Source organism: Protopterus annectens, chromosome 5.part0 (genome assembly GCF_019279795.1).
Source record: "Protopterus annectens isolate FY-2018-M chromosome 5.part0, PAN1.0, whole genome shotgun sequence".
NCBI lineage: Eukaryota > Metazoa > Chordata > Ceratodontiformes > Protopteridae > Protopterus > Protopterus annectens.
The window spans coordinates 722,075,235-722,101,246 of NC_056735.1; the positions used below are offsets into that span (position 1 = coordinate 722,075,235).

A 26,012-nucleotide genomic window follows, 5' to 3' on the forward strand; every position below is an offset into this window, starting at 1 on the left:
TTTCTCTGCTTTATACAGATTTTCATAAAATGTCTGAGCTACTTCAAATACCTCCACAGGATCTCTGGTTATTTTCCTTGTTATAGGCAACCTAAGCTTGGCAACAACCCTTTCTTCTTCCTGTTGCCTGAGCCATTGTGCTAAAAGCTTTTGTGCTCTGGAGTTATTATCAAAAAACAGTTGCATAACAGCAACCTTTCTAAACTTATGCATATTATCCAGATATTCCTTTGTTTTCTCTTTAGCACTCTGCATTTGCACCTCTTCTTGTTTTGTGAGATTCCCCTTATTCTGCAATACTTTAGCCTTTGACAGGCCCTCTAAATAATGTTTATTATTTCTTAACCATATCTCCTTTTCTTTTATTTCTACTTTCATTGTATCTCACTCACTAGCTATATTTCCTGAAGAATTTTTTATCTTTTCTAATAATTCCTGAATACTTTCCACTTCTCATTCCTTAAATTCCACTTTGTTTAACAGATAGGTACAAAAGCACCAGTGTCTCTCATTCATTTGTTATATTAATAGTATGAAGAAAAATAATTCAAAGATAATTCAGTAATAGTTGAAAAAAAATCTCTGAGTGTGCTGTTTCCATAATCGGAAGACAGTTGTTGATTGATACGATTAAAAGATAAAAAATGTGCATTTACTTTTTGATGTATTGTATGACATTCAGGATTATAGTATTTTGAATTTATCCCAGGCCAAAGAGATATTCCACTTATGAGTATTAAATAAAATGAGTGTTAAGTCTTAGGTTGATATCTTAAGTAAATATATTAACTAAAATAAATTTTTGTTGCAGCATGCAAAGAACTTCACTCTGTTAATTACAAGAAACAATGAATGTCTCAGTTTATGAATGCTTGAAAAACACAAGCCAAATGAAAAACAGTAAGCAAGAAAACAAAAGTAGCACAGACGGCAGGCAATCAAAATGAGTAACTCCAAAGCAAAGTAACTGTTAAACCAGAAATGTCTTTAATGTGTCCAAAGGTTAAACTAGGAAGATTTTTTTTACTATTTTAACCTTTGGACTAAAGATATGTCTGGTTTTAACAGCTACTTTGCTTTGGAGTTACTCATTTTGGGTTGCCTGCTGTCTGTGCCAGTTTTGTTTTCAGTTGTGAATGCTACTGAGTGTAAAACTGTATTCCCTTTCCCTGAGCAGCATCAAATTTTATTATATTAAGGAGGAAATTGGGGTGAAGCCTTCTGTATGGGGCAGTAGAGATTGCGCCTCCAGAATCAGAACTGGAATTCCACTTCAAATTAATTTTCAGATTTGACTGGGATTTGTACTCATGTTATTTCCACCTGTATCATAGAAACGGGTCTAAATTGTAATGTCGAAGGCTTACCTTATCGAATACCTGAATGTCAACCTGATGTCATCGAACCGCAAAAACATCGATCGTCCAGAAGAGCGAAAGTGGAAATGTCAAATCGTCATGGTTGGCCGTCTGCGGTATAGCTCCGTAAGGTAAGTGTGCAATAGTTATGGACCTTAGGGTTAAGGTGCGGGTTAAGTTAAGTGCATACATGGTGGTATATGTAAGATTTAGTGTAGGGTTAGAAGTAGGGTTTAGTTTACGGTTAGAAGTAGGGTTTTGGTTAGTGTATGTATGTGGTTTATTTAATTTGTTTGTGTAGGTAGTATGTAGCAGGCGGTGGGGTGGGACAAGTTTGACAGTTCGACTTTTTGAATTTCACGGTTTAGGGCGTTCGGTGTTTATGCGGTTTGATGAAGATGGGTCGACGTTTAGGTATTCGATAAGGTAAGCATTCGACTTTACAATATAGACCCCCATAGAAACAATATCACCAATCGAGAGCCAAGCAATGCATAATCTTTTGGTTTCATCGTAAAAGATTCAGCTTTGTAGCCAAATGAAGCTGTGAAATGAGATCAGATTTGAACTTCACTATGTTAATTATAAACAACAGTACCACTTTTCTATATATAAAATGACATTTTACAGCAGAGCTCTGAAGACATGAGGCTAATATAAAAGCAGCAGGAAGTTTAAAAAAACAGTTACCTCAATTTCATTTGATTTTACAGTTTGAAAAGCAAATTACTACTAATAATATAATAAACTATTTAACCAGTTAATTACCAAAGAATGAACACCAGCATCATTTTAAAAAAACGGACTTTAATCTCTGTTCCCAAGCGTCTCTCATTCTCTGAATAAACACCTTGTCTTCCCTTCAGCAATGAAGCAACTATGAAAAAAAACATGAAGTCAATGATGTCATATTTGATGATGGGTAATAATTCAACTAATTTAATTAACCAAATATGATTTTATATTGACAACAAAATTGTATATAGGTCTGATTTTACTATAATCATAATATATAAACAATATTTTATATTCTTTTTGGCAGTAAAATCAGTTTATTGCACTATCATGTCACAAAAGATTTGAGCATTACTCCCATAAGCAGCAGTGGTGCAATATGAAAAACACATCAGAGAAAGTACATGTAGGGTTTAGAGTGTGGACATACAGTATTCAGTGCCCTTGTTAACACTGATGGTTATACTGCCTGCTTTTACCAAAAAATTGAAGTAGTCAAAGGTAAATGAAATTAGGGAAGACATTTCTATAAATGAAAGAAATTTTGGTAACACTGCATGATAGGCGACAAATACGTTTACTTGAAATGGGCCCATGCTGTTTTTAACCCCTTTCCTCGTGTTTCCCGAGAACAGAGGGCACCAGCCTAGTGGTACTAACATGGTCAACAAAGAATAAGTAAAATAAATAAAATGCTTTCTAGGTAGACAGATACTGTCAGGAACAGGTTTATCAGAGCTGAAATGACACTTTCATAGATGAACGAAAAGCATTTCTATGAGGTGTTGATGCAGAAATAGTGTATATAATTTAAAAGCACAAATGGTCACATGAAAGACCACTTACTTGACCAACATTTAAGTGGTCAGACAAGTAACTGGCAAATGCATGAAACTGAGAGTCAGTGACCATCATCTCCTGCTCACTCAGTGGCCTGCAAATGCAGTCTGTAATTTAAATAGCAGTTAAAAGAAACAGAAGTCAAATGAATAGACTTGCAAGAATCACCAGTTATCTTATACAAGCAGATGTATTTTACTGAAGAAGGTCTCTTTTCCAGTTTTACCTTATGCATGAATCCAACTCTAAGCTCCAGAGATTTATGACATAGTTCAATGAGCCTCTATGGTCGCCATCTTGCTTATATCATGTACAGGTACCTGGCTGGGTATGACAATTATGCTAATTAGGGCTCATCTTGTAATTGTTTCTGAATTGTTCAATTTTTGTGACAAGAAAATCTGATAACCATTGTGCAGCTGTCTCCTTGTTACTGTGCACATGCCTGTGTCCCTGTAGGCAGCACTTCTCATGTGCAGTCCAGGCCATGCTCTCAGAGGGGAACTCCATATTTAACCATCTGTACAAAGCATCACTGTAGGCCCAATCTGTTGACAGCATACACTGGGATGGAGAACTGCTATGTTTCATATCTTAAAGTGCCATTGTGAACAATAATAATACAGTACCTATATTTTCTGAGTTTGCCATGTGCCGCGCAAATGAGGTGCCCAGCTACACCTATCAATACACATGATCTGGGTGCTAAATCATAATGACGAAGGCTGGTACAAAATGCTATTGCTGCTTAAATTTAAGCTATACAACTATTGTTTTCTGGCTCAGTTGTCCTATATCTCAGCTTGTAGGATAGTGGGATAGTATAGGACACACTACAGATAAAGCTATTAAATGATAAAACTGAAGATTTCAAAAGGCATAAAATTAACATGCAAGTAAAAAAATGTGCTTTTGTGTGGGTGTGTCTGTATGCACATGCAAGTGTGTGTGTGTCTGTGTGTGGGTGGGGGTGTGTGTGTGCGTGCAAATAAATGTGGTGAGAAGACATGAAAGGCTGTACCTACCAAATGGAATAGTTTACATAACATAATCTCATGTTTTTAAGTATAAGCTTTACTATCTCTTTCTCTTTCAGGTGCTCTTCCCAGGGAGGAAGAAGATAAAACTCTGAAAGGGACAAAAATAATTTGTTTTGTTTTAACTTAATAAACCATGGTTTAAACAAGTTACAGGTAAATAGGATCATAGGTAATTACTAGACTAAGTGCACTAGCAGGCCATTTTAAGCCTAGCCAATTTCCATTTTGGTGTTTGAATTAATGTATCCCATTTGGTATTAGTTCAGCCTTATCCATCCTATGGTCAATAATAATATATTACCCCAGTGGCAATAAGTGGGATTACCACAGATAAGTGTCCCTGTCTTGATAATTTCTGGATTTGTCCCTGATTCCAATGAGAACTGTCTGATCTGTAATGCATGCATGGCATAGAGGCAACATTTTGTGGGGTAGCCTCCTGCTGTTGCTGCCTGCCAATAGTGGTTACTGTGTATTTGTTGTTATATGGGGCAGATAAGGACTTTGTAGGCTTTTTTATAGGTGGATAGATATAAAAGAGTTCTTAATTCATCAAGGCTGAATTTTTCTATTAGTTGATTATTTTTACTAATTGGACTTGGACTTTCAATAAAAGCTACGCTGTTTAATAAGCATGAGAGAGATGAGTTCTTAATTCATTAAGACAAAAACTATTATTATTATTATTAGTTAGTGAGAATGAATGAATGCTATTTCCAAACAGATTTTCTGAGAATGATTTTATTTATTTATTTATTTGACATTTGTTAACCAGGTTAGTCCAGCTGAGCCAGAGGACAATTTTCAGTGGAGACCTGAGAAGAAAAGCTCCAGATAATTTGCAGTCTTATAAAAGATAACAACATAAACAAAGTGGTGAACTGTACAAACAAACAACATGAGGTATGAAAAATTAATTAATAAAAGGTGCTGCTGTGCTGTACTGGAACCAACGTCTTCTTAAGACATAAAGTCTTATTAGCTGTTTACTGCTGAATCAGAGTCTGGTTATAACACAGAGTTTTGCATGACTGTATCAGCAGTCTGTTTAAAACACAGAGCCTTGCAAATTGCACTGATAAAGAAATATACATTGCAGCACAATACTATTTTACTGTAAGCACAGTTACTAATAAATAGCTTACTCATAACAAACGACACATGCTACTGCGACAACTTGTAGCTTAGATATACAAAGTTTTTACTTCATGATCAGCAAGGATGATTATTCTCCTACACAATACCTTGGAACAAATGTGTTCCTACAAAATACCTCTAACATTAGCTTAATTTCTACAGTCTATTTATACTTTTCTTGGATCCTGTTTTCTTCTTTTTGGACTTTGTATGGAAACATCTGCTTGGAAACACTTTTGCTGATGCTTGTAGAAAACCATGTAATATTTTACTTTTCAGACTTGTTTTTTAAGGAAATGTCTTGTGGGAAAGCATGTACAAATTGTTTTTCTGATGATCATGTCCATTCATCTGTAAGAAAGCATGTCAAACTTTTTTGCTGATATTGTCAGTAAACATGTTTTTAAGGAAACTTTTTGTGAGAAAGCATGTACTGCTGATTTTGTAAGAACATGTCCATTATTAAACTGTTCTGCTGACATGAGAAAAGCATGTAATACTTGTTTTCCAGAATCGTTTTTTAGGCTTTTTGCTGATGCTGTGAGGTCTGTCTGTTAATAGTTATTATTTCTTCAAAACACATACATAGTATGGATGCCTATATTACATTGCTAAACTCTATACCTACATTCAAGTAAACTTTTTATGTAATGTTTTTATTTTTCAGCTTATTTACAGCAGATATGATTATAATCATTGTTCAGCACACTCTAACAGTTTCCTCTTTTTATTTTAAACCAGGGAAACAAATTCATCATTGTTTGGTAATACATTTTCATTATGACAATTGACAACAGTAACTTGTTGATTAACCCTTGTTAAGCAAACTTTACTACATGTGAGTAATATGTAAGCAAGCACTACAATAACAATAATAGCAATTAAAAATATGTTTTCCTGTCCACCCTGTAAATAGATTACTAAACCACTCACTCCAATCATCATTCCAGTTTTTTCTAGTATGTTGTAACACTTGCACAATGACATCTAAATGCACTTTTAGAGACTCTGTTTTATCTGGAATAAATGTACAACATTGTTCTCCTATTAGGGCACATGTCCCCCTTGGGATGCTTGTATGTAATCTGACGGCATTCAATTTTGTAAAACCATAGTTCATATGGCTGTCATTTCGACAGTAATGTCAAAGATTGCACTGAAAGTGGCTAATACTTCAACTAGTTTGGATAGTTTTATTAACTCCTAAATGGCTTTTGCTGCTCCATACCATGGGAATATACGTGCTCCAGAATCATCTCCTAGATCCATATCTTTTAATTTTAAATAATCAAGATTTTGGTGTTAAATACATGATGTATCTAAGGTATTTACTGGATTTTCTGGACTTTCAATTACAGGTAATATGTATTTTTTTTTGCATTTCTGATGCTTCCCTTTGGTAACTCTTTTACATGATGCATTGCTGGTACCACTAACCCTATATATCTGGTGGCATCCCATCCCTTTGGTAACCATTTATAAGCATATTTACCACAAATGTAATATAATAAATCTGACAGGGCAACACTGCTGTTTACTATACTGCCATTTACTTGTCCCATAGTAGAAGTTGCATCATGTACTACCATGACATTTTTATTTATTTTGTTTTGCCAAAATGTAACATTGGCTTTTCACTCATTTTAATGTGTTGTGAGAAATGATGTACTGTTGTTTTACTTAATAATAATTGACCCTTGGCTGGTATTAAAATAGGAAATTCATGATGAAATACACCATATTCTGGCACATATTTATGAATGTTTACTATTGCAACCATCTCAGTGCAGTTAATGTCACCCACTGGGATGGCTCCATTTTGCTGAAAACATGTAATTCCCTGTACTATAGCAGATAACTGTACGCTTGCTTTACATAGCTGTACATTTACAATGTTTCATTTATTAATACTGTCCAGCTATTGGAAGTATCTTGTGGAATTGGCACCAGGGGCATTACCCCTGCTATTTTAGGTATTAAACTACATACCCGGCAATCAGAAACAGTCATGCTTATTGCATACCAACATTGTCTTGCCAAAAACATATTAAAAGATGGTGAACAACCATGCTCATTTTTCCACATATCTTTACTCTCTCTCTCTTGTAACTTTACAGTTTGATTAACAGGTTGTAAGTACAATTTAATGCTAAGTAATACAATAATAATTAGCATGATAGCTATTATTGCTTTAAAAAAAATCCTTTAAATAGACGTTCCATTGCTGAATCATTTTGCCTTTGGTCATCCAAAACTGGATTTCCAAAAGGATGCACTTAAAACTATGTCAATTTCATTATGTTTTCTCTGTGGGAAACCTACACAAGAATACATTTAATCAGATTTACATTGCTCACTAGATTTAATAACTCTTAACTTATGTTTATGTACCAACATTGTTTTGTTTTTCTTTTTTCCTTTGATTTTATATACTAATGGTCCAATTTGTTCCACTACTTCAAAAGAGCCTTGCCAGTTGTTATCCAATGGACCTTCTGTTTGGAACGTTTTTACCAATACTTTTGTTCCACAGGGAAGGTTTTCTTCAGGCAGGAAAATTGACTCCTTTCTCCATAAATGGAACACTTGCTCTCTTGCATTGTAATCACGTATTTCTGTAAGTCTTTTTAACCATTGCTAATGCTTACTGATCTCTAACATAGGCCTATCATTAGGTAGAGTATATCCAGATCAAATGGTAGTTGCATGGGCATTTTATGAACTGTCATTATTTCATAAAGTGAAATACCCATTTTGATCTTTGGCGTTGCCCGAATACCCATTAAAATGTCAGGCAAATGCTGTACACAAGTATTGCCTTTCTCCAAGCATGCTTTTTTTAGACATTCTTTTAATGTCCGATTCATGTGCTCTATTATTCCAATGAATTGTGGATGGTATGGTACATGAAACCTTTGCTGTATGTCCAACAACATTTGCTTAATGAGATTACTGCAAACTGTGGACCATTATCTGATTCTATGACACGTGGCCACCCCCAATGACAGAAAATATTTTTCCATAATGCTTTTGCTGTTGCCTTTGACTGTCATGGTTTTGGTAGGAATTGCTTCTACCCATTTTTAAAAAACATCCACTACTACTAGTAGGCATCTATACCCTCCTGTTGTTGTTGGCAAAGGACCTGCATAGTCTATTTGAACTGTATACCATGGTCCATCTGCTGGCTGCACCCGATGTAACTGAGGTTTTTTGCTTTTAGCATTTACCTGTAAACAGATTAGACATTCTTCTACAATTAGCCCACATAACTTTTTTAGATTTGGATTCGAATATTTTTATTTTACAACTGCCCATAGCTTATCAGCTCCTACATGTCCCAGTATTTGGTGATTTAATTTGAGCAACTGATGTGCTAACTGATATGGCATATAAGGCAACCATAACCCTTTTGTAGTGGGATATACATAGTATTCCTTTGGTGGTACTCCTGCAGTTATGCATTGGTCAGTTTCTTCTTTTAAACCTTACTTTTTTTGAATATTTATGAGATCTTGCTTAATTGATTGTTGGTCTAGCTCTTTTAGGGTACTAACTTCTGTTTTTAAGTCACTAACATCTGTATCAGTGTACACATACACTGAAAGTTTTTCCCCACTTTGTGCTGCTTGTTTTGCTAATGAGTCAGCCAATGCATTTAACCTGAAAGTTTCACTTGTTGGTTTTTGGTGTGCTTTTACTTTTAAGATGCTGTACTGTCCCTGTTGATTTGACATTGTTATAATTTTATGTATGTCTCTTAATACTTCAGCATGCCTTAATGGTTTGCCTGCACTGTCCACAAATCCTCACCTTACCCAGGTGTCCTTTTTCAGTCTTAAAGCATTTATGACATAAACACTATCTGAGAATATGTTAACATGATTGTAATACTTTAGGACATACAGTACTGCCTCCAATTCAGCTGACATATGCCGTGGTAACTTGATTAGTTCGGGAGAACCCAGCTGTGGATTCTCTGGAACTACAGCAAATCCTGTCCAGTATTTGCCTTTGTTGCAATACCGTGCTCTGTCCACAAAGATGGATGGCTTAAAGTGATCAAAATCAGATGCCAAAAATTATATGTCAGGTGACATTATTTCCTCTAAGCAGTTATGCTGTTTTCTTCATATCCCATGTGATTTGATAAATAATATTTATCCCTGTGATGATTGGGGAGAGATGGGCGAAGGCTGCCAGCCTAGTCAAATAGAATTTGATATATAATTCTGGCATTTGAAAATAAATGTAAAATACAGGCATGTTTCTTGAGTTTAAAAGAATACTGTGAAATGTGGAACTGCAAAATATGTGACAACATTGCACTCTACTGGCCCAGTGAAGCATGTTGTGACCCTTTCATGTTAGAATTCGGCTCCAGTGCGTCTGGATGAAGGTTTCATGCCCATTGTTTTAAGGCTAAAGTTTATGACCAGAATTTAAGTGTGGAATGTGCTTTATTGCTCTGGTTTCTGCTAGAGTGTATATGTGAAATGCCTTGTATTTTTGTAAGTTTTTGAGCCGGTGTTAGATTGCTAAATAATGCAGTTTGTCACCTGAGAACTCAGACCAGGTGTTAAGATGATGCAATATGAATACTGGGAAAACCTAAGTGTCAAAATGATGTAATTTAGGAGGGCCTTAGAGACATGTTTGTTAGTAATGTTTAAATACTATTTCTCACAAGAGACTTAGAAAGCATTTTGATCTTGGATATCTAACTCAGCACTATGCCTAAGCTCACATGTAAGTTTTAGCACTGTGATTTCTTGTAGGAATAGTTAAAGCTAGTAAAGATTAATTAGGTATTTTTCTTTGAAATCAGACCTGTACTACTGTATTATTTTAAGTTTCTGTGTAATCTCTGAACTCTTAGATAGCTCTGTGGTGTAGTAGTTTTGTCTTGTGTTTTAATTATTTATTATTAAATATTTTTAAAACATTCTACCTGTGGCTGGTTTATGTAGAGATAAAGTATGCTTTAGAGTACATTATATATTTATAGAGATTACTGCCTAAGCCCTTCCAATAAGCCTAGACTGAATAGTCACATTACCATTGGATAATAATATTGCACAGTAATAATTGGACACCCTTTTAAGGGCCTTTTAGTAGCTGATATTATTAGCTGGGTGCTGGCAGGGAATACTACCATATGGTCTGGGGCACAGCTGGAGAATCTGAGTCAGACTTTCCCAGGAGTGTCTGTAAAGTTGTATAAATACTTATCTCAAAGTGTGTGTGTGTGTGTGTGTGTGTGTGTGTGTGTGTGTGTGTGTGTGTGTATGTGTGTGTGTGTGGTGTGTCAGCTACTTGGCAGGGACATGAAGCACTGGTTGGACAGAGAGGGTACTAGAGGTTTTAGCTTGCCCAGCTAGGCTGAGACCTGGACCCTATAGCTGTGCCAGGTGGGAGTCTTATTGGGGACCTGGTGAGCAAGGGAGCAACCAGCCCCAGACTGACTGTGATCTCTGTGTGCACTTAAGGGAAATTGTACTTTACTGTGTGTATTAGTTATCTTTTCCTCTCTTCTAGGAGACAACCTCCCTGGTGTTAGTGGTGAGGATTGAGGCTCCTTGATTGCTAGGCCAGGGCGTGGACGTCACAGTCCCCTGTCTGAATTGTGACAGTTTTCATTCCAAACAGTGCCATCCATTTTGCAAAGACTGCCTGACTAATACCATCTGTGATTTTATTCATCTCAAAATTGTCTACCAGAGCTTTTACTGCTTGGTGTGGCATTTCTACTAGAATACTAGAAAATATAGCCAGGTACTCAGTTTGCTTAATACCCCAGTAAATGGCTAATAACTGCTGTATGCAAGGGTGATAGCCCAATTCCAGTGGGGTCGTTTTTCTACTACAGAAAGTAACTGGATGTAATTTTTTTCCCATTTTGTTGTCAACACCATGTGGCCATTCCTGTAATAGCACCACAGATGTTTTCTTCCCTGCTGCTGCCTGTATCACAAATGACAACTTTGGTGTGGGTGCTATTAATTCTGTAGCTTCTGCTAACTTTACTTTTATTTGTGAAAATGCCTCATCTTCATAAGGTTCCCACTTAAAAAAGGGGGAGCTCTTTTGTTCTTGTAACATTTTGTATAGAGGAGCAGCCACTGCTGCATAATCCTCTATAAATTACCTATTGTAATTCATGATGCCCATGAATTTATTTATATCTACTATAATCAGTGGTTTTACCATTTGTAAAATGCCTTGCATGCACATAGGGCAAGGAGATCTTCTTGATGGTTTTATAATAGTACCTAGAAACTTAATTTCTTGAGACATACATTTTGTATAGAGGAGCAGCCACTGCTGCATAATCCTCTATAAATTACCTATTGTAATTCATGATGCCCATGAATTTATTTAGATCTACTATAATCAGTGGTTTTACCATTTGTAAAATGCTTTGCATGCACATAGGGCAAGGAGATCTTCTTGATGGTTTTATAATAGTACCTAGAAACTTAATTTCTTGAGACATAAACTTATTTTTTTCACTTTTATAAAGTGTGAAAAACTTTTTTAAGAAGCTGTACATGCTCTTCTACTGTTTCAGACTGAATCAATATGTCATCAATGTAATGTAACACTGGATTATCCTTTTCCAAATGTTGCATAATGGATCTTACTGCCTGATGAAAAATAACTGGACTGTTTTGAAATCCCTAAATAATCTTGTCGTGACATATTGCTGGTTTTTAAATGTAAAAGCAAATCTTGGCCAGTCTTTTTTCCTGAGTGGTACTGCAAAAAAGCCATTTGCTAACTCTATTACTGTAAACCACTTACTTTGTGGCTTCATATGTGCAGCCAACTCTGGAACTCTCAGAATCAAATGTGCTCTAGGAGTTACGTATTGATTAACCTTCCATAAATCAATAACAAGATGATAACTACCATCTTTTTTCTTGATTGGCTAGATTGGTGAATTTATGGGATTGTTACTTTTTTTATGTAATTCCTTCCTTTTCCCATTCTGCAGTACATTTTTACATATGTTCTTCTGTCTCCCTAAGAATAGGATATTGTTTTTGAAATGGTGGTATATAATCCTGATCACTACCCACTCCTACTAGTATTTCTAGTTTTCCACAATCACTGGGACCCTTGGACCACATGTTTGGGAATTGCTGTTGTAAATTCTGCCACATATCCTCACTGTCTGTATTCACATATCCTGTAGGCTTGTCAGGTTTTTCAGGTAGAGAGATTGCACAGCAACCTGCACTTTCCTCTCCCTACCATTTTTTGCTGTCTCTTATCCACAGAATACTGTTAGGCAAGTCAATTACTATGCCCAACGGTCCTAAAATGTCCATACCAATAATGGTAGTTGAGCAGGATGGATGTATTAAAAATGTACCCTTCCATGTCTGTCCTTCTTGGCTAAATTGTATGTCTACATCTTAGCTACTCACAGCATAGCATCCTGTGCCATTAAATGCTGAAATACAGACCTTTTTTATAGGATTTACAGGTAACTGTGTGTTTGTGATGGATACTGCTGCTCCTGTGGATAATAAGACAGTTTCCATAGTAACCCCTCTACCTAGATATCAATCAGTGGTTGTCCATCTCAACCCTTTTTAAAAGTAGTCAAGAAAGATACCAGAGTAGGGCGGGCACACCCCTATTGTAAGGAGATCCACTCATCCTCTCTTTTAGTGTCAAGTGCAATATGACAAACTGCATGTTCTTGCTTGCCATCTTCCTCTGTGTCTGAGTGATCTACATATTTAGGTTTTTCAATCTCTTTTCATAATTGTTGCCTAGCCAACCCTTCTGCCTGCTCTACCAAATGTTTTAGATTTACAGGTGAGGCTGCTTGAAAATCTATGGGACATACATCCCCTTTTCCTGTGTATTGATGGCCCTTATAGCTGTCTTTACCAATATTGTAAGGTCTGTGCGCATAGACCTGTATTTCTAAGTTTCCTTGCAAATCTTTTGCTTCTGTTTTTGGAAACACACCCTGTTCTTCCTTCTGTTTTCACCGAGCTTTGTAATGATCACAATTTTGCTTAACATGTCCCACTTTTTTTACAGAAAAAATATGTTTGTGCGTTTTGTTCATTGCCAGTGCCTGATCCTGGTGCTAAAGACATAGGAGCAGGAGCTGGTAGTTGTTCACACCATCATTGCCTTCCCCAGTTTTTAACCTCTAATCACCTCAAAAGGCTCACTACCTTCTCCTAATGCAAAGATATGGTGTGAGTATAATGTCCCATCATCGGCCATAGTCTGTCCACTCATTAGTTTTTGTACCAAATCAGAGGGTATCTGAATTTTCTTCATAAATGCATTTAATATTCCCTGGGAATCCTTTTACTTGCTCTAAAAAGCAATGTATTAACTGTTGTTGTATTTCTGTTTTTTTTCATGTCCCTATCTTACCTTTGATATATGATCTGAAAGGCAAGTCGAAAGTGATCAGTTTGTTCCATTAACTTATCTGAAATAGTGATTTTGAAATTATCTAACAGCTTAGCTGTGAGTGGTTGCCCTGTGTATATGTCATCAGAACGGCTGTCAAACATCCTACTTTACTGTCTTACTGATAAGTGTCTTTCTTTAACTGAATGAAAGTTTTAAAACACTTGGGAATAAAAATCCAGAAACATCTAAGTAATGCATCTGTCCATACATCAGATCCTGCTGTGTATGCTACCCATTCTTCAAATGCAAGCATGTTGTAAAAATGCCTTTCTTATCATTCCATTGTGGTAACATTTGTAATAATCTAGACTGTATATATACATCTGCAATGGTTCCCTGTTCTATGACCTGTACTGGTTTTGTGCTCTGCAACTCCTCCTTTAACTTTTCTATTCAAATATTTCTTAGCTTGCATTAGTTTATCCTGAACATAACTAACCAGATCTTCTTTATCTTGTAACTGTTGCTTAAGATCTGATATTTATTTTTGTAGTTATTTACAGGTTTTATGATACTTTTCAGTAGACTGTTGATTGCAAGGCCCCTATGCACATTTGGCAGAGTCTTTTTATATAATTTCTGACTTTTTGAACTCACCATGTTTGTCTCTTAAGAATTTGTTAAATTCTTCTAAGTGATCAAGAACCTTGCCCCTCTCCTCCGTGTCACTAGCAGTGACTTCATTCTACTGCTGTAGATAATTTTTAAAGGGTGTAACAAGATCTATAGAGGATTCTGTCAGTAATAGATTTGACTGCTGCTCTAACTCTGAGATTAATGCAGTGACAGTACACAATTGGTTAACATCTGCATATAATGTAAGCATTTTTCCTTTTGTTGGTTCATCACCATTAACAGGTTCATCTTTACCTAACCGTTGAGCACTGGCCTGCACTGTATTTTATGGCATTGCAAACAAAAAGCAGTTTCAGATGATTGACGCAATAAACATCTACTATGATATGCTTCAGTTTTTTCTGTTTCAGATACCAATCAAGTGTTACAACCCGCTTACATAATGCATGTACATCAACTTGCCCTAATAAGGTTTTACACTTACTAATGTGCTGAGTATACCATCATTGCATTTTTCCCATAATTTATTTATCTGGTTGGTCTGAGACATTAAGTGTAAAGCTTTTTTTAAATTTGCTGCTGTACTCCCTAATGGCACCCATACTATATGTGACACAGAAAAAAAAGTCTTACCAGTTAGCAAGAGAACAGATGATCAGGCTGTTGTTGCAGATGGCTGAAAAAATTTTCCATAGTCACTCAAAAAGCTGGTGAAACATAACTGGCAGTAGATGGCTTCAAAACCTTGTTCTTCACCTGATTTGGATAATTTATGGCACTGCGACTTTCCTGCACTGCAGTCTCAATTTGGATTCAGACATCTGAGGAACTGTACTGCTGCAAGCTATATAAAACTGAAGTGCTCAACATAAATGTTAGTTACTGCACCTTTACTAGAGTGACCTTATACAAGGAATCACTCCCCCTGTGTTTGGATACAGGCTAGGGTCACCACTGAAAAATGAATTAATGAAAGATGTTGCTGTGCTGTACTGCAACCAAAGTCTTTTTAAGACACAAAGTCTTGTTAGCTGTTTACTGCTGAATCAGAGTCTGGTTATAATACAGAGTTTTGCATGACTGTATCTGCAGTCTGTTAAAAACACAGAACTTTGCAAACTGCACTGATAAAGAAATATACTTTGCAGCACAATACTGTTTTACTGTAAGCACAGCTACTAATAAATAACTTATTCTTATAAAAAACATGTGCTACTTCGACATCTTGTAGCTTAGATATACAAAGTTTTTACTTCATGATCAGCATGGATGATTATTCTCCTGCACAATACCTTGGAACAAGTGTGTTCCTACAAAATAACTCTAATGTTAGCTTAATTTCTATAGTCGATTTATACTTTTCTTGGATCCTGTTTTTTTCTTTTTGGACTTTGTATGGAAACATCTGCTTGGAAACACTTCTGCTGATGCTTGTAGAAAACCATGTAATATTTTACTTTTCAGACTTGTTTTTTAAGGAAATGTCTTGTGGGAAAGCACATGCAAATTGTTTTCCTGCTGATCATGTCCTTTCATCTGTAAGAAATCATGTCAAACTTTTTTGCTGATATTGTTAGTAAACATGTTTTTAAGGAAACTTCTTGTGAAAAAGCACGTACTGCTGATTTTGTAAAAACATGTCCATTATTAAACTGTTCTGCTGACATGAGAAAAGCATGTAAAATTTGCTTTCCAGAATTGCTTTTTAGGCTTTTTGCTGATGCCGTGAAGAAGCCTGTCTGTTAATAGTTGTTCTTTCTTCAAAACACATACATAGTATGGATGCCAATTTTACATTGTTAAACTCTATACCTACATTCAAGCAACTTTTTATGTAATGTTTTTATTTTTCAGCGTATTTACAGCAGATATGATTATAATCATTGTTCAGCACACTCTAACAAGGTACATTAGCTACAATTCACATCACTGCATTCTGAAATAGAAATACAAAATAAAATTACAAAAGAATACAATATATGAAATACACTTATTTGACAAAGTGAGACATGGTATTGAAATAACTGTTTTGTATTTAAATACAGGAAGTAATATTACATGACAGAAAGAAGAGGAGAAAAACAGGTGGCATAAAAAAAAAGAATAAAAGATGAGTAAGCATAATAGATTGTCATGTGGGGGTTTGACATGGGCAGGACTAGGTCTTTTGTATATAGTGTTTAATTTCATGTTTAAATATTTAAACAGGTGTTTTTGGGAGATGAGTCTTATATTGAGGGGAAGTGCGTTCCAGGCACGAGCTACTGAGTACTTGTAAAGGGACTTTCCAATATTCTTATTTTATTTGTAGATATCAAGGAGGAGTTTGGCAGTTGTATGAAGGTGACAGGGGTTGTAGTAAGATACTAGCTTAGAGATGGAGGGGCAGGAAGAGGGGTCATTCAGAATGGAGTGAGTAATATGTAGCTGAGGAAGTAATAGTTGGTTAGAGAATTCAGGCCATTGAAGTGTCTTAAGGGCAAGACAGTGATGGGATTTGTAAGGGAGATTAGTGGTAAATCTGGCTATTTTATTGTATGTTTGTTCATGTTTAGAGAGTAGTGTAGATTGAATATTTGTAAGGATAGGGGCTGCATACAGTAGACAGGATAATGGAAGAGACTGAGCTAGGGAGAGTTTGGAGGAAGGTGTATGGAATTTCTGATTATGCTAGAGTAGACCAAGTTTCTGGTGTTTTTTTATACATTGTTGGATGTGTACATAATATTTTAGATCATCATCAATAATGGTGCAAAGTAGTTTGGTATGGCTTTCGGGTTGAATAATGGTATTGTTGAGGGAGGTGATGGAAAAGGAGGATTTGTAATGTGCCAGTGTTCTAGGAAAGAAAAGAAGGAGTTTATTTTTTTAGGGTTAAGTACAAGATGATTGCTTGAGAGCCATGTTTCAACTGAAAAAAAGGTGTTGTGAGTTAGAGCTAAGAGATTGGGAATGTTATGGACAGTGATGATAAAAGTAGAATCATCAGCATATTGTAGGTGTATTGAGAGATTACAGACAGAATGCATATTGTTAGTGAAAATATTGAACAAGAGGGGGCTTAAGCCAGATCCCTGTGGAACACTAGTGTTGACTAGAAGGAAGGGGGAGAAGACAGTTTGACAGCAAATGGATTGTTGCCTATTGGAGAGGTAACTTGAGAACCAGTTTATAGAGGAACTGGAGAGATTAAGGTTGGATAATTTAGTTAGAAGTTTAGAATGAGAGACAGTGTCAAAGGCCTTAAAGAGATCAAGTAATAAACAGTAGACTAGCATGTTGTAGTCCAGAGCCTCTGCAACTGTTGGGTAAAGGAAAGCAGTGCAGTGGAAGTGCTGTGGTGTGGTCTAAAGCCATGTTGGGTGGAAGTTAGCAAATTATTATCAAGTAGGTGTTTGAGTAACTGGATGGGAATACACTTTTCCAAAATTTTGGAGATAGGGCTCAGGATGGAAATAGGTCTATTATTAGAAGGATCAGTAGAGTTCCTGCCCTTGTGAACAGGGATTGTGCATTAGGGACACAGGCTTCAGTAATGGAATGATTTATAAACAGAGAGACAGGGTAGGCAATGGATATCAGCAGAGGGGGAGCTGTTTGGAGTTTGGAAAGGAGAGATTTGATGAAGGAGGGGGTGACAGGTTTTAATGAGAAGATGTTGAAAGGTGTTATGTTGGAGGATGAAGGAGGGGTAGAGGGTGTATAACTATTTTGTGTAAGTCTTTGGACTGTTTCTATGAAGTAGTTGTTAAGGAGAGTGGCAGTTTCAGTAGCTGTATTATGTGGGAAGGGGTAGGGATTTGAAGGGTTGCCAGGATAAAGAAGATGATTAATGGAAGTCCAGAATTTTTTGGGATTTTTATGTGGGCTACAATGGTTGGAACAGAAAAAAAAATTTCTTATTGTTGTTAACAAGTTTTTTTTGGAGAGGTTTCTAAGCTCTTTGTATCCTTGAGTAGAATAAAGGGGTTATTTTTAACCCAGACTTTCCAGACATTGTCTCTTTTATGCATAGTGGAGAAGGTATATTTTGTAAACCAGGGAGTGGAGTTAGATTTTATTCTGATTTTTCGGATGGGTGCCATAGAGTTAAGTCTGTCTAGGAATATCTTATTGAAAGATGTTACAGCCTCATTGAGAGGGAGGTGTTGAAGGAAGGACCATTTTATGTCAGACAATGTGGTGTTAAAAGTATCAGGATTGAAATGGGAAAGTTTGCAACTTTCCCTGTAAAGGTGATCTTTGGGAGTATGTTTGGAGAATCTTTGGATAAAGGTAGGGGAGTGGTCACTAATAGAGTTAGGGAGTGTGCCAGGGTTATGATAAAGGTTGGGAACTGATGTAAGAATCCAGTCCAGGGTAGGTCCAGAAGTGGAGTTTTTGTTAGTTTAAGTAGGGGAGGATATAAGTTTGCAGAAGTCATGAAGGTTGAGAGTATAATACGGAGATGTAGTCCAATCAATGTTACCATCACCAAGGATAATGGCTTCATATGGAATATATTGAGCAAGCCAGGACAGAATGTTTTCAAGGATAAGAATATTACTCCCAGGAGGTATATAGATGGAGGTTATGGCAAATTTTTTTATGTGGGTTTAGGTCACAATTTATGATAAGGAGTTTTGCAGGCTCAAAGTTAGGTATAGAAATGGGAAGTGGAGAGAGATTGAGTTGTTCAGAGTAGAGGATGGCAACATCTCCACCCTTCCTACTGGTTCTGTCACAGTGGAAGATGTTATAGCCTGGAGGTAAGATTTCTGTTTGAGATATGGGGTTTCAACCAGGTTTCAGACAGAGCTAAGATATGGGGGGGTGTTAGCAATCCAGGAATGCAGTTCTGTGATTTTATTTACTAGGCTTTGGATATTTAAGGAGATGATATGTAATGATTTAAGAGAAGAAGATAGAGTAGGGGGGAGAACGGGGGGGGGGGTATGAGGAGTGTATTTGAAGGATGTAGAGGCAGGTTGTCCTGGTTTGAGGTGGATGTCCCCATCCAGGAGAAGTGTACCCAGGAAAGTAACAATACACTGTAAGTAAGGAGGTTCAAGGTAGCAGTACGTTTTCATTTCAGAATAGAGGTGAGAGTGGTTTTGGAAATGTGTTAATCTTGAAAATGTGTGAAGGTGTGATATGAAAGAGGGATGGAGAGATGGGCTGTAATTGAGGGAGAATGCTAATGATATGAGTGATGGGGAGAGTAGGAGAAGGTGTTTGATAGTTGTCACTTGTCCAGTCAGGATAAAATAGACAAGCCTTTGTAGGTTCTGTTCAAGCAGCTTTATTATGTAGAAACACATCAGGATTGAGGCTTGATAACTTTAACTTAGGTAAACTTATAAACAAACTAGCTATTACACTCATACATACTCACTCTCTGGCTGCACTGTCAAAATGGCTCTGAAGCTAGCACATGCTTGCTATTTATATGCACATGCTGACCTTGAAACGCTCTTAAAGGCACAACACACATACACTATTCTATATCCTCCCTCTTTGAGAAATGAGTCATGCAATATTGACAACAATTGACATGCAATTGATGCAAATAATTCTTTGTCATACAATTATACCAAAATAAAAGTGAAGACTCGACTGATATAGAAGAGAAAACCAAGAAAAACAAAATATCAGTCCAGGAAGACCTCAACCACTTGATATAATCCACTCAATAGTGTATTCAAAGTACCATTCAGTTTATTAACGCCAATAAATACAATTGCAACGTTTTCGTCAAGAACACTTCAACTTCTTCAGATACTCCCAGATAAAATCAAAGGCATCTTATATGCTATCAATCAGTGTGATTAAACAATTAAATAATTAAGAATTTAAAAGCATACCATCCCTAAAATACATATATATATATAAACTTGACAATAAAAACAAAAAACTCACACTAAAGAATATATCATATAGTACTTAAAAGTAAACATGTTGTTTTTTAACTTGTTAAATGAATACAATTGTCCAGTGTGATATGTTGAATGTTATTTACAAATTGCTGAAGGAAGGGTAATAAATATAATATTTATAGTTTCCCTGCCTTTAATTTGAGATAAGGTGCTATAGAAATGGCATTGTTCATGCCAGGACTCTTGTTGGCTTCAAGAAGAATTTGCCAAAACGTTTCCCTGTGTTCTAACTGTATCTCCCAGGGACCACCCCTGTTGTCACGGGCCAAAGATTCAATGACAAAAAAACACAAAAGTTGCCCCACTACAAACCAAGGAATGTCTGTAAAGTGCATTGTTGTTATTTTGTTTTTCTATTTCATAAAAGTGTTTGTATATTCTTTTTTTAAGGTGTCTTTCAGTTTTGCCAACATAAAATGCTTGGCAGAACTGACAGACAACCAAGTAAACAACCCCTGCAGAGTTACAATTAGAAAATGTAGTGGCCTTAATCCATCTATTTCTAGAGGGAAGGAACATAGTGTTAGTATGGGAAATATATTTACATTGAGAGCAGGTACCACATCTGTATGTACCCTTACGATGGGTAAAATACATATTAGTCCTAGGCTCATATTCAAGAATATTCTTGATGTTATTGCCCTTTCTGTATACAGTCTTGATAGTTTTCCCTTTTAAATTATGAAAATCAGTTATATCTTGGAAAGATTCCCATTCATGTTCAACAATGTTCCTAATAAGGGCAGCATTAGCACTGTATTCCATTATAAAGGCTTTATTGAACCTAGTAGTAGATTGTTCAAGTCCACTATGGGAGTTACATATTTCCACCGAGCCTGTACCCAAAATAGTTTTGAATTTACTACACCTGGCCTCCTGTACTTCATTTTTAACACTGAGTATGAAATCAACAGGGTAACCCCTTTCCTGAAACATGATTGTAAGTTATCACACTTAGTCAAAAACTGTGTATCATCGGAGGTCATACGGGATACCCGGACAAATTGACCCTTGACAATACCCCTTTTTTGAAACATAGGATGTGAACTAGAAAAATGAATGTAACTGTTAGAAAATGTAGGTTTTCTATAGATACAAGATTGAAAACCCTTTTCACCCTTACTGAGGGTCACATCCAAATAGTTAACCCTATCCGAAAATGTTTGATAGGTGAAAGTCAAAAATTCAGTGGTGGAATTGAGGTATTCAATAAATTCCCCAATGGTACTGGTAGGGCCTGTCCAAAAAATACAGATGTCATCAAGGAATCTGGAATAAAATATCCAGTTATTGCTAAATCTACTACTAATTACAAATTTCTTCTCCCATACTGATAAAATAATGTCAGCATAGGTTGTGGCACAATTGGCACCCATAGCCACACCTGTGATTTGTTTGAAATATTCCCCTGAAAATAAAATAAAATTATTACATAATACCAATTCGATTAATTCAAGAACAAGAAAAACATCATTGGACCTAGCTTTGGAACATTCTCGAAGGGCTTCCTCTATCCAAAGTAGTCCAACATCATGGGGTATGACAGAAAAAAGATCAACCACATCGATGGTAAGGAATGTTAGATTAGGTACATTGAACTCAGGTAAAACTTTACGTAAAAACTCCCAAGAGTCCTTGAGTAAATGCTGTTCCCTTCCCCCCAAATTTTTTAGTTTCCAATCCAAATATTTGGATAGGGAATGCGTTTTAGAACCCTGGGCTGAAACAATAGGCCTTAATGGAGGGTTCCCTGGGTCTTTGTGAATCTTAGGGACCCCAAAAATAGTGGGTACTCTAGGATTTACATTCTCTAAATAACAGTAGGTGTTAAAATCAATAACTTCCTGATCAAATACATCTTTGATAGCCAAATCTATTTTCTTGTATGAAATATTAATTTCATTAGCAGAAACAGGTGAATATTTGGTGACGTCATGTAAGATAATGTGCATCTTACTTTCATACAACATCTTATCCATCAGAACAGTACCTCCACCCTTGTCGGGTTCCATAACCCTAACATTTTGATTATTGCCCAATTCAGAAAGCAATTCCAGTTCTACTTTAGTCAAATTTGAAGAAAACTTATATTTAGACACAGTTTGTCGAATTTGTCTTTCAATTCTACACTCCAAGTTTCTGAGTTGGGGATGTATGGGAGGGTTGAAGGTACTAGACTTATTGGGAATAGTGCCCTGCCCTTTTGCAGAAGTGCCGAAAATGTTTTCCAAGTTGAGTTTTCTAATAAATAGTTTGAGGTCTAAAATAACCTTAACAATGTTACTACTTCTTTTCGGCACATATTTAAAACCCTTGGTGAACAGGTTAAAAAATGTATTAGTGACTGTAAGGTCACTGTAATTATATATGTGATACCCAGCTTTGGTGTATATACTATATTCCCCCCTAAAAGTTTGAGAAATAGTAGAATCAGTTTCATTTACCATTCCTGATTCCTGTTCTGCCTCCAATCCCGACGATATCCCCCGCCCCCCCTGTAGGGGTAATTATCCGTTGAAAAAGAATGGTAACCACGTTGGTTATTTTGGTTTCATTGATTACGTATCCTTTCAGATCTTCTAGGTAAAGGGTCATGTCCCTACCCATTGTCCTGTATGTTATCCTCACCTACTGCTGCCTCATCCATAGATAACATAGGTTCATGTCGCTGGGGTGAACCAATTTGTTCCCTTCCCCCCTGGGTAAATCCCGACCGAAAAAATGGTGGGGCTGGATATTGTCTACCCTCCTGGTATTCACGTATGTCTCTGTGAAATTTTTTGTATTTTCTATTAAGCACCATATCACATTTCTTGTCAATTTGTGACCTGATATCATGATATTTTTTCTTTTCCTGTTCTATGGTGAACATTAAATCAGAAGTAACAACATCATTATATTTTACAATATCTTGATGTAATAAACAAATATCTTTTTCATTTTTCTTGACAATAGCTTGAACTATCTCAAGTCCGCAGTTGTCGAAAGCTCGTATTAAGTCTTTATGAAAGTCACTGCCATTGACCCATCCCTTTTTCACTGAAAATGTTTCAGTCTGGGTTGAATGTGCCTTAAAACCCATATTAAGCTTATATCCCAGAATACTGAAGGATACAGCACAATTTGTTACAGCTTTATCAGAGTATCTAACTATGGTGAATGATAAGAAATATATGTTCGTCACCTTGGATGTGAATAATCTTTTTACAGTAATTGATAATCAGTATGGGATCCAAGCGATAGAGAATTTACTACTTAATAAAACACAATTCAATACGGACACTATTCAAAGGATTAGTAAGCTTTTGAGTATTGTCCTGGAATATAATATTTTCACATGCCAAGGAGATTGTTACAGACAAAAACAGGGTGTTGCCATGGGCACACCCTGTGCGAAGTCATATGCCAACCTTGAGTTGTCATATTGGGAAGATAACACCATATTTGATGTCATACAGGCATGGACTAATAATGTATGTTTTTATGCTCATTTTGTTGATGATATTTTCTTTTTGTGGGATGGTACGGAACAAGAACTGAAAGCCTTTATAGATTATTTAGAAGGGAGCTCTGAGTTCTTCAGATATTCTGTTAATTATTCTGAATTAACTTTAGATTTTTTAGACATACGTCTAACCAGCAGAGAAGATGGTGGTCTGATGACATCTTTATATAGAAAAACATGCTGGCGTAACAGTTTGCTCCCTTTTGATAGCATGCATCCACGTCATACCTTTGACAATATAGTCAAAGGGCAAGTATGTAGGATTTCAAGGTTATGCAGTGAGGATGTTAAATTTCATGAAGAGGTGGATAGTTTTCGGAACAACTTAATGATGAGGGGTTATAAACGTGATAGGTTAGAATCTCTAATAGGAAGTAGTAAAATCAAACGTTATAATACCGCCAGACCATGGCTTAATAGAGTGAATGAAACAGCTGTTAATAATATACAACAGATGGTACCCTTTGAGGGTAAAGGCAAAGTTAATATGGTGCTTACATATAGTAGGGATGTGGGTAATATTTGTGAAATAATTATACATCACTGGCAGGTACTACATACAGATCAGAAGTTGAAGGGAATATTAGATATTACGCCAAACTTTGTACTCAGGAGGAATAAGAATTTGAAGGACATGCTTTGCAAAGAACCTAACAATTATGTCAAGGGTATTTCAATTATAAGGAAAGTGGGTACATATCTATGCTATCAATGTAAAGCATGTCGACATATTTTGCAGGAACATATGTTTACACATCCAAGGACGGATAGACAATATATGTATAAGGGATACGCAGACTGTAGAACTAAGAATTTAGTTTATATAGCCGTGTGCCAGAATTGTGAATCATACTATGTATGCAAGACCAACACCATGTTTAAAACAAGGATATTTCAGCATATGTCAAAATTCAAGCACTTTAATGAGCATAATGCACTAGCCCAGCATGGGAGGATGAATTTGGGTCACAAATTTTTGTTTATGGCAATACAGATGATTACACCGAATGTCAGAGGAGGAGATTTATTTAATGATACGGAATGTGCAGAAACTAGATGGATTATAAGACTTGGGGCTGACAAGCCACCAGGCATTAACGCTGTTGTACCTTTAAAACCTATCCTTAAGAAAAGGAGGGTAAAATATTGAAATTTGATTGGTTGATTTGTATTTTAAATAATGTTTTTTGTACTGTTTTTTGTTATCTGGTGAAGGGCATGTCAGCCTGAAAGTGCTTATACAAGGTTTTACTCTTGATTTTATTGAATAAAAGAACTTGATCAGCTCTACGTGGAGTCCTCTGCCTTACAGTGTTTTTTGGACTTTCATTTATGGTAGGCAGAGTGACTTTGGTATAATAGACTCTTTGTAAATTAAGGTTTATAAGAGAAATATTTACAAAAATTGTCCCTATTTTTGGGTGTTTCTTCCCTCATTATTTTAGGCTTTGTCCAGATTTCTTGCACCAAGAAGTTGAGAGGTATTGACTGTTTTTATCATGCTGCGTGTAGTACTTCCTAATCTTGGCTATGACTTTTTTTCTTTTGTTGTACAACCTGATTATGTTTGGATTCCATCAGGGTGGTTTGTTTTATGAATTAGTTCTAGGTTTATTTCTGGTAGGGATAGCTGTCTACATACATTGATTGACATTATTGTACAGGATTTCTGTGAACAATTCCTCATAGGTAGAGTTGTTTTCAGGGTTTGGGTGGCCTTAAAATTTTGACAGGCTATCACTTAGTAGTAGGAATTTTACCTTAGAATAGTCCCTAAGTGTTACAGGGTTAGCCAGGGTCATAGAATTGATTTTTATTATGGAGAAGACAGCGTTGTCATTTGACCTTACCAGACAGGACACTACACCGGAGGGGGGGGGGTACAACATTCTACCATATTTGTGAGTACCAGGCTGATTAAGTTTGCACCCCCAGTGGGTGCATGTACTATCTCGTCCAAGGTCTTTGTGTTTACAATGTACAAGAATCTCTAGGCCTGTAATGTTAGGGTCACGGAATCAGGTCTTGGATCAGTTTATAGTGGGGTAGTTGATATCACCCATGAATATGGTAATGGGTTTGATGGAGAGAGCCTCCAGTAAGTTCAAGTTCATGTCATGGGCTTTTTCGGTCATAGTGGGTGACCTATAGCTTACAAGAATATGATATAGGACTTTGACTATGGAAATCTTTACATGAAGAGGCTCAAGTGCGTTGTCCTATTTAACTAGTCTTCAGGTAAGTTTGCTGTTGACATGGATCGAGACACATCCAACTTTGGTCCCTGCCTGTGCAGTAGCTGGCTTGACTGTGTCTCCTGGCCTTGAATAGTAACATCTTTAGATTCCATTGGGTTGGTTTAGCTATGTCAGAAGGTTTGTCAGTTTGACATTGCCTAAAAAAGGTTTTGTCTGGGAGATCAGTGTTTCAGCCAATACACAGAAACCTAGAGAGG

The 26,012-nt window shown here is 36.4% G+C and overlaps 1 protein-coding gene across 1 annotated transcript in view; it reads right to left on the minus strand.

Moving 5' to 3' along the window:
- The window catches only part of GPR143 (G protein-coupled receptor 143), a 1,080,305-nt gene that overhangs the window by 231,858 nt on the left and 822,435 nt on the right, over window positions 1-26,012 (minus strand). Inside the window, exon 6 of the mRNA XM_044072570.1 lies at window positions 2,127-2,235. Coding sequence (XP_043928505.1) covers window positions 2,127-2,235 — 109 coding nt within the window. The remainder of the gene's footprint in view (window positions 1-2,126; window positions 2,236-26,012) is intronic.